The 9,058-nt window shown below is 46.3% G+C and overlaps 3 protein-coding genes across 3 annotated transcripts; 2 read left to right on the top strand and 1 right to left on the bottom strand.

Annotated features, from left to right (window-relative positions):
• Positions 1-891: 891 nt before the first annotated feature.
• On the top strand, positions 892-2,426 carry N7508_007520 (class I SAM-dependent methyltransferase; the record flags this gene model as incomplete). Its single annotated transcript, XM_058465584.1, has 9 exons — positions 892-936; positions 993-1,039; positions 1,085-1,141; positions 1,190-1,309; positions 1,356-1,472; positions 1,544-1,569; positions 1,625-1,811; positions 1,860-2,288; positions 2,336-2,426. The coding sequence occupies 9 exons, from the start codon at positions 892-894 to the stop codon at positions 2,424-2,426; spliced, it is 1,119 nt and encodes a 372-aa protein (XP_058317986.1).
• A 709-nt stretch (positions 2,427-3,135) lies between these two features.
• N7508_007521 (Clr5 domain-containing protein) lies at positions 3,136-4,326 on the bottom strand (the record flags this gene model as incomplete). The annotated part of the gene is made up of 3 exons (XM_058465585.1): positions 3,136-3,593; positions 3,842-4,080; positions 4,166-4,326. The coding sequence occupies 3 exons, from the start codon at positions 4,324-4,326 to the stop codon at positions 3,136-3,138; spliced, it is 858 nt and encodes a 285-aa protein (XP_058317987.1).
• Positions 4,327-6,395: 2,069 nt separating this feature from the next.
• Positions 6,396-8,449, top strand: N7508_007522 (uncharacterized protein; the record flags this gene model as incomplete). The annotated part of the gene is made up of 3 exons (XM_058465586.1): positions 6,396-7,613; positions 7,675-8,195; positions 8,254-8,449. The coding sequence occupies 3 exons, from the start codon at positions 6,396-6,398 to the stop codon at positions 8,447-8,449; spliced, it is 1,935 nt and encodes a 644-aa protein (XP_058317988.1).
• Between the last annotated feature and the right edge of the window lie 609 nt (positions 8,450-9,058).

Consider the following 9,058-nt stretch of genomic DNA (forward strand, 5'->3'; position numbering starts at 1 on the left):
ATTTAACAATAGCAACACCCTTCTTCAACGCTTAGCATGTCGGCCCCATGGCGTGGATGATTCACCTCCTTGTGGTCAGTGCAGACATGGAACCAGGAGTGGAAAAGAAGTGTGATCGCGGACGACCTGGTAAGGCATACATCTACGGAAAGACAACATGCAGCTACGATACGAAGTCCAGGATGGTCTGTTAACCAGAATCTATCGCGTCCCTGATTCTCCGCTTCCAACTGGTTTCTCAGTGGGTGCTCTTGAGGAAGGAGATCCGTCTGATGAGGAATGCGTGCGCTGCCGAGGAAGAAAATTGAAATGTGACGGGGAACAACCCTGTTACAGTACCCATGTATAAAAGCGCAAAGCAACAGCAACGTTGCTAGTTGCAACTATCGATGATCTGACGGAACAGAGCGGAGCTACTGACAGTGCTGCTGCCAAGTGGGACCTGCGGAACATATCATTTGTTCCCCGACCAACCATAGTACCGTAAGCAATTCAACAAGTTCGTTATTTTTGCACTTTTGGGAGTACTGTACAAAAGCGGGGTTCATGTCTGCCAACATTGACAAGATAATACAGAATCGAGCCTTCTAATGAAGGTGGAGACAAACGAAAGACGAACGCCCAATCCCCGCCCACGGCCCTCAATCTAGCCTCGCGGCTAAGGAACCTGCACTTAATTAACCATTCACTTTCTTTCGCTGTTGACCCGACATTTGACCCTTTTCACGTTTGAGATGGGCCTTGCAATCATCCGTCCATCACATCCCGTCCAATCATCATTGCTCACGATTGCGGACACACCTTCGAGCCGATCGCATGGACAAATAACTGTTCAATCCCCCTAGGTGACCACCCTTGTTCGATCACTTTTGTACGGAAAAGAATTCGACAATGGCGGAGCCACGCAATATTGAGGAACAGGGAGAAATCGCTGTTGTGTGTTTTCCTCTAGTTGTGTTGCGTTATTTCTCTGATTTTTAATATGTGAACAGGATCCCAATGTCTATGTCACCAGCGTTTACGGCGATGACTGGCAGTCGTAAGTATTACCCAGAATTGCAAGTCGCATCTCTCATAATGCCAGGGAAACCACGTCGATCGGGTCCTCAATTTATCGCGGGCTGGAAGAGAATGGTCGTCGGTATGCGCTCTTCGTAATCGGTCGCGTTCATAGCTTATCTTGTCTTAGGTATCAAACTTTGAGCCACAAAGAATATCTGTACGCACAAATCCCCTGGTCGAGCGAACGCCACTTACATTCGATCAGCATTCCATCGGATGAAAAGCAGTTCGAGACTTACGAAGCTGGGTATGCGTACTCGTCTCTTGTTTGTCACGGGCATTGACTATTGCAGGCATCTGGTCGCCCTTGTCATGGACTCGGACAGAGAAAACCCCCTCTTCCATTCACCCATTGGAGAGAACCCAAAACAAATTCTCGACCTCGGAACGGGGCAGGGTAACTGGGCCATGTACGTGAATAAAAAATACCTTAAGATTTGCTTTTAAGCTATCGCAAAGAACCAGACTAATCTGTCTCCAGAGATGTTGCCGATATGTTTCCGACGGGTGAGTCCGGTTAGACCCGTTTGCATGCATAATCAAATAATTGACTAGATATCAGCCACGGTTCGCGGAGTCGACCTCTTTCCACCGCCAGTGACATGGATGCCACCAAACTGCATTTTAGAAGTCGACAACATCGCAGAAGACTGGACCTGGAGCGAACCGCAAGACCTTATCCATATGCGCATCATGATCGGATCCTTTGACCCAATGGAATGGGACCGCGTCTATAAGCAATGCTACGAGTAAGCCGCCAAGTTGACACAAGCCTCAAGTATCTAAGAAGTCCATAGCAACCTCCGCCCAGGCGGCTGGATCGAGCAACTTGAAGCAAGCCCGTACGTCGAATGTGACGACGGTAGCCTACCGGATGATAATATCCTGCGTACGTGGGGTCCGTCCCTATCGGCATGCGGTAAACGAGCAGGCCGACCCCTCGAAACAATCGACATGATGCAAAACGCATTCCGTAATGCGGGATTCATCGAGGTTCATGAAAAGGAGTATAAGTGGCCCATTGGTCCATGGGCACGTGATCAAAAGTATAAGGAGGCTGGTACCGTCAATTACCAGCATTGGATGTCTGGTATGGAGGGCTGGGCTATGTGGTTGCTTACGAAGTTTGGTGCTCCGCACCCTTGGTCTCAAGATGAGGTTATTGTTTATGTTGCTAAGTTGAGGGCCGAGCTGAAGAATCCTCGCTATCATATCTATGAGCGCGCGTAAGTTTTTTACCTCTTTCGGTTGTGATGTCGCTGATTAGTCTTAGGCGTCGTGTTTGGGCGCGGAAACCGTTCCCTGGTGAAGTTTCGCCGGCTGTGTCTAATAAGGAGGTAGTAATTAAGTCTGAGAAAGAGTGAGAATGAGGGTTTGAGTTGGAAAGCCCTGGCTGAAGATGGGTATTGCTTTTGCTGTGGCTGGTTAGTCTTCAGACATCACGTGACCCTAGAGCAAAATGGCCAGGGTCGGTGTAAATGAAAAACTTCCCATTCCTTTATCCATTTCTCCGTTTGTAAATTCACCTTCACTTCCTACATATGGCCCTTCCCATCACACATACGATTATGGCTCTGGCTCTCGTGACGGGCCTCTAGCGTCAACAGCAATTGTGCTAGGGTTTTCCCAAGGATCATCCACATTATCACCAACATAGGATGGGCCCCGATCTTTCCAAACAGAATGAATTATTTGCGGTAGTGCTCGACATGGATTAGAAGCAATATGTGCTTCAAGATAGACGACTAGCTCTCTCACTGTTCGCTCGTGAATCCGAAGCATATGAGATAGCAACGTAAAATCATCGAAATGCCATTGGATAACTGCGAAGTATGGCGAGAGTGGCATGGACTATATGTGAATACTCATCCAATATCAACGCAGGGCCAAGAATTTGCCATGTTTCCTTTACTGCTAAGGTGACTAGAATATATATTTATGCGTGCGGAGAAGTAGAAGCAAGACGCAAAAGCTTAGAGAACCTATCGAAACACAGGGAAAAAAAAAAAAAAAAAACCTCACGCTCCAGATGAAAAGATATGGATGCGAATCCATATACACAGCGAGCAAAAATCACATCCCGAGCCCCTCGTGATTAGTGAACTCTATATTGGGATCAGGTTCCCGGTCCCATTTGGACATTGTCTGGTTGAGAGTGTGTTGCAGACCTTTGAGTCGAGTCTGAAAAGCATCGAGGCGGTTCCAGTCATCAGAGTGGGTGACCAGCTCGCCGGGGGGATCAATAACACCCGGTTGAACGGGCACAAACGGTACAACAGAGGCAGAGGCTACGGTTGCGTGCTGGCCGGGATGGTTATTATCGTGGAATGGATAAAGGGCCGGGGAGCCGGGTGAAGGGAGCAAAGGCTGAGCCACCGTGTGAATCGAATGAGATACCAAGTAATCACCGGCATGAGTGACGTGGTCCGATGAAAAACTGTTTGTTCGACGACTCGTATTATGCATAATCATCTGATAGGATTGGTCGTCATCAATGACTAGATCGGACATAGTCGCAATATTGCTCGCACCTATCGATATGCTTAGTCTTCGATGGAATATATCATCACAGTCGTCGTTTGGAAGCAGGTGGTGATACCACAACTCAGGGGGAAAGGAGGAACTTCCCTCGTTGGAGAAGGCAGACCTGGCGGCGATGCCGTTGTAGCTCCTTCTTGTTCAGGTTCAGGCGTATAGCACGACATATTGGAAGGGGTCTCTGTTGCTAGTTGTACGAGATTCGACGTGGTTTTTCTGACGATCGAATATAAGAACCTACCCGGTTCGGGACTTTGAAGTTCTGTGTCTTGATCTCGATTCCGCATCCATGAGGCACAAGAGCGACGAGCAAAGCGGGCAATTCGCTTGTCATCAACAACATGGCCGGCCCTGCGGAAGGCTGTTTGCTTGCCCTGGGCGGCACGCTTTTGCTTTTTGCGAATCATAATTTCGAATTCAGCCGCTTTGATATTCTTTCGAACATTCCAGGTCGCAAGACGATCTTTGTACTGTTTTTCCCTGAAGCGAATGTAGAGAGTTAGGCGAAGTTCTTCTTGACGTAGCAATCGTAGAAGAGAGAGAGAAAAAAAGGAAGGCGCAATACGAGGCAAAAAACTTGTATTCCTGCTCCATAATACGTTTCACATCTCGTAGTTTCAATTGATCGGTGCGATAGAGTTGTTCGATAATCTCGCGGTACTCGTGCCAGTGACCGGATCGATGGGTCCGGTGGTCGTTGGATGGAGAAAGGGAAGGGTCGTCCATGAGCAGTAGAGCGCGATGCTCATCCGAGGTCTTGTCTTCAAATATTATAAAGAAATACCTCGTGAAGATATCGAAGAGTAGATTTATGTGCCCCAAACACCAAACCAAAGAGAGGTGGAAAGAGGAAGACTGAAACCAAAAACCCCATCTATTATAAGGCAATTTTCTACGACCGAGGCCCGGGCCTATAATCTTCGACTACTCCTGCAACGCGCCGTGAGCGGACGCGCGACCCGGTCTAATCAGGATAGGTGTTACTGGATGGCGTGGGTAGACTGCGCCAAAAACCGCAATTGGGGCCAAACCTTGGCCCCAAAACCCAAACCGCGTTGGGTGCGGTTTCAAACCTCCCAAACCGCACCCAACCCACAAACCACTGCGGTTCCCCAATGGGGCCCCAACGAAAACCATTTTTGCATAAAATCCAGGTCTTGGCATGCATAAAGCTGCTGATTCATACTAATATATTACTGTCATTTAACTTTGTATTGGCAACAATCACATTTGATCCATTTTCTCTTACACTTACGCCCTGAAATAGATGGTAATTCACTTGTATATAAATCAATTGGTAGAGTTAATAAGTTAATATTTTATATCTAGGTATAATAAACGATGCATGGTTGAAAGTTTAGGTATTGGATATTCCTTAATGTTTTATTGCGAAAATACATATCTAACGTACCAGTTAAACTTACATCTCTCTACACTCACTATATATTCTTGTGAGCCCACGCAGTAGTCTTCTAGGTAAGAATATATAAGCGAGGTAGAAGCCTAGTCTAATACGTGTGATTATAGTATATGTTATATTGAGGTAGACTAAACGCTGGCCTATTTAGGTCTAGCGAGGGGATCTCCAAATACAATTCTCTAAGCACGTGACCTTACGTGTTTTTTTTTTCCGGCGGAAAAACTATCTCCTCTCGACTAACCTAGTCAGCTAGTGGCCATATCTATATAGTGGTCCTAACAATTCTCTACAAGATCATATATTTCTAATATAAGCCTCACTTTCTGACGTACCTCAGAATCTAAGGCTTTTTATAAGGTCTAGCGGCTTGTTGCGGTTTATCAATAGTTTATTGCGGTTTATTGATGGTTTCCTGCGGTTTATTGATAGTTTATTGCGGTTTCCAATGGGTTGACCCACATAGAAAGCCACTGTTATCCAATTAGCGGCTTAGTACAATCATCTAGTCGCGATGTATCAACTCGCCGCGGGATCCTTTGTTTGTCGGTCGCGTCTATATAGAATTCTTATAATTTGAGTAACTCAGACTAGACCGCGGCACGAACCTCGGGAGTCCACGGTTAACCTCACCTCAAACCTCGATCTGAGGTTTGAGGTTTTGGACCCCCAAACCTCGCCGAGGTTCGGCCCTACCCCCAAACCTCGCGAGGTTAACCTCGAGGTTATAGTAGTGATGGTGTAATAACGAAATTGGCCAACTCATTACGAAATCTTGAAATTTCAATTTTTTTCCTCCTTTCAATTACATTTCAAGGGGCTGCAGCTTGATGAGTCATCATTAGCGGTGAAAGCTTTTGACCAATAGGAGCCCGCGATAAAAGGTTCTGCCGTCTCATCTCTGTCTAGAATATTTGCTGTAACTCCTAGCAACAGCTGCACAAATATATATCCATAATATGTTCGGGATGCTCTCACCCCTTCGTAGTTACATGTCCTCGGAAATGGCCGACAACTCTTCTGACAAGGTCTCTTACACCGAGCTAGAACTTCAAAGGTGCTTTGAAATCATACAAGGCAATAAAAAGGTAAGGACTGACTCGTTAAATCCAACCTGTACTCCCCTAACTATGGCTAGGTGCCCCAAGCAAAATGCCTCGGGTGCTTTAAAATTCGCGCCAAAAACACGACTCGTCAGAGTGAGCACGTTAATAAATGCATCAAAGCACAGGCTCTGATGGATCCTGAGACCGCCACGGGGAAGAAACAGAAACTGCTAAGTTTTTCTATTTCTCAGCCATCCCGGGGTATTGATCAGCTAATAGCCCAGGTCTGCTTTACTGGAGCCAGGCCATTCAATCTCTTTGATCAGCAAGAGATGCGTGACCTCATCTATGCGTTGAGTCCAACGTATCAAATCCCTTCTCGACACCGAATCGCCGATGATCTGCTGGATGAAGCATACCATGGACTACAGCAAGAGGTGCTTAAGGAGCTGCGAAGAACCCAGTTCCTGAATGTGACGGTGGATGAGACCACTAACATCCGATCTCAGCGGGTGATTGTGATGACTATAACAACGCCGACGAAGTCGTGGTTTATTCATCTTAATGACATGGAAGACAAGACTCTTGATGCCCCTGCTATTAGTAGTTGGATCTTAAACAGGCTCCAAGGCATCCTACTGCAGCTAGACAAAGTCGTTGACTGGAAGAGGATCAATTCTATTTCGACAGACACATGTCATGTCATGAAATCAGTCTGGGAGAAACTGGAGGCAACCCCAGAACTCAGACACTGCTTTATGATTCCCTGTGACTCTCACGGCCTACAGCTAATTATGAAGGATATCGTTGATCCTAAGTCCTCAAAGGTTCCACGGGCGAAAGAGGTGTTTAGGTCTGCCCTTGAAATTGTTGTCTTCTTCCACCACTCACCACTTGAGTACGCAAGGATGCAAGCAAAGCAGATTCAGAAGTGGGGCCATAGAAAGGCGCTTATTGCGTCGGTCATTACACGATGGGGAACGCAATATAATATGCTGTCATCACTTCATGATTGCCAAGAAGCCATCTGCGAGTGGACTCTCGCAACTCCTGCTGCTTCGACTACAAGGGGGAGGGAGATCGTTCGGACTGCTAACTCTCATTCCTTCTGGTGGCAGCTAAAGGAGTTGATCAAGATACTTAAGCCTCTGCATATAGCTCAGAAGGAATCCGAAGCTCGGAACTCGTCAATCATGGAGGTAACGCAACGGTGGTTATATCTCCATGAAAGTCTGCGAACGCTGGCTTCCCAAGCATCCCTGAAGGACGACTTTTTATCATATCTGGATGGCATAGGCTGGCAAAGTCGTATAACGCGTCAGCTAGAGCCTGTTCACTGGGTAGCTTATCATCTTGACCCTGCTAGAGTCCCTGGAAAAGTTGACGAGAGCTCTCGATATCACATTGAAGGTGTTCTACGGCCTCTTCAAAACGAAGATAAAAGCTCGTCTGCTTGGCACGAATTTCTGTCGTTTCGGCAGAAGACAGGTGCATTTTATAATGCTTCTTGCTGGAAGGCTAACTGTCCATCTCTCTTTTGGCTTGAAGCTGTAAGTCGAAGCTTTCAACTATAGAGAAAAAAAAATACTTATCATTAAGATCCATTTATAGGCGGACTTTGCTCCTATTCTTGCTCCTTTTGCCCGTCGTCTTTGCAATACTGTGGCGAATTCCGCAGCAGCGGAGAGAGCCTTTTCACAGATGAACCTTCAGCACACAAAAGTCCGGAATCGGCTCGAGCCTCACCGCGTTGAGAAGTTGCTCTTTATCCAGATCAATAAACGACAATTCCGGACAGAACAGCCTCCTAAAATCACCCAAGAGTTCCTTCTTGAGGAAGAAGACGACGAAATAGAGCGGGTTTTGCAACGTAAGCAGGTGCAGGACCATCTATCAGAGGGTTCTGTGACTTCGGATACTTCATCGAATCCCGCATCTAGTCCTACGCCAAATCCTACGCCTGGTGTAGGGTCGAATCTCGTGCCAACTTTAGACATAAATCCCGGCTTGAATCCCGAGCCAGAACCTGAATCAAATTTGGAGCAAGATCCAGAACCAACTTCTGCACCGAATTCTGCACCGACTTCTGCGCTAGTTTCCGCGTTGAATTCTGCATTGAATTCAGCTTCAGGGTCTGCGAATCCTGCCCTGGTTTCTGCGTTGAATTCGAGGCTTAATTCTTTGCTTAAGCCAAATTCGGAGCCTCTCCCGAGTCCTCCAACGATATCTACGCCAAATTCAGCTCATCCCATACGCCCGAGCTCGATCAGAACCAGTACCGATAGAACAGTTGAGGTTGGCAACACTAAAGGGAAGAAGCGTTTATCTGAATGGCCTCAAGGAGTTGCAGAGCATTGCGAGCAGCCAGCTCAACGGCGGGGTGTAAATAAAAGCTGATGTCGATTTCACGCCCTCCGCATTTAGGGTTCTGATTGGTAGCAAATAAAATAAACCCTACCGTTTACGGAATAGCTCGATTTCAAGATTTCAAGGCCCATTTCAAATTTCATTTCAAGAGGCCAAATTACAGAAATTTCGAAATAATGAAATTACATTTTGCCTTCCCTAGGTTATAGAGGTTTGTCAAACAGTACAAACACGAATATTTCCATACTGCATAATTTATGAAGAATTTTGCTGTAATATTAGGTATTTTCCATACAGTGTATACATTAAGAATTTCAATCATAGTGGAAGGTTTGGGTTATCAAAAATGCCATTGAAACACTACTCTACACAGCATGTCCTATTCTAACCTAACTTGAAAACCCTTAAGCATTTTTGATGGCCGCCTAATCCTCTGACTATATGCCCTAGGTTGTATTGCGGGTAATGGATGACTTCCGTTATCATCGTCATCAGCATTCTCAGGGTCATAGATCTCTATATCATCAGCCTCAGAAGCAACGCTCCTTCGTCTTTTCCCTTTTGCTACTGCGCTTTGTTCTTGTGTCTCCGGCTCAGTCTGCTGGGTTATAGTGCTGATATCTTCATC

The sequence above is a fragment of the Penicillium antarcticum genome, assembly GCF_028974205.1.
Source record: "Penicillium antarcticum strain IBT 31339 chromosome Unknown utg000007l_segment0_segment0, whole genome shotgun sequence".
Lineage (NCBI taxonomy): Eukaryota > Fungi > Ascomycota > Eurotiomycetes > Eurotiales > Aspergillaceae > Penicillium > Penicillium antarcticum.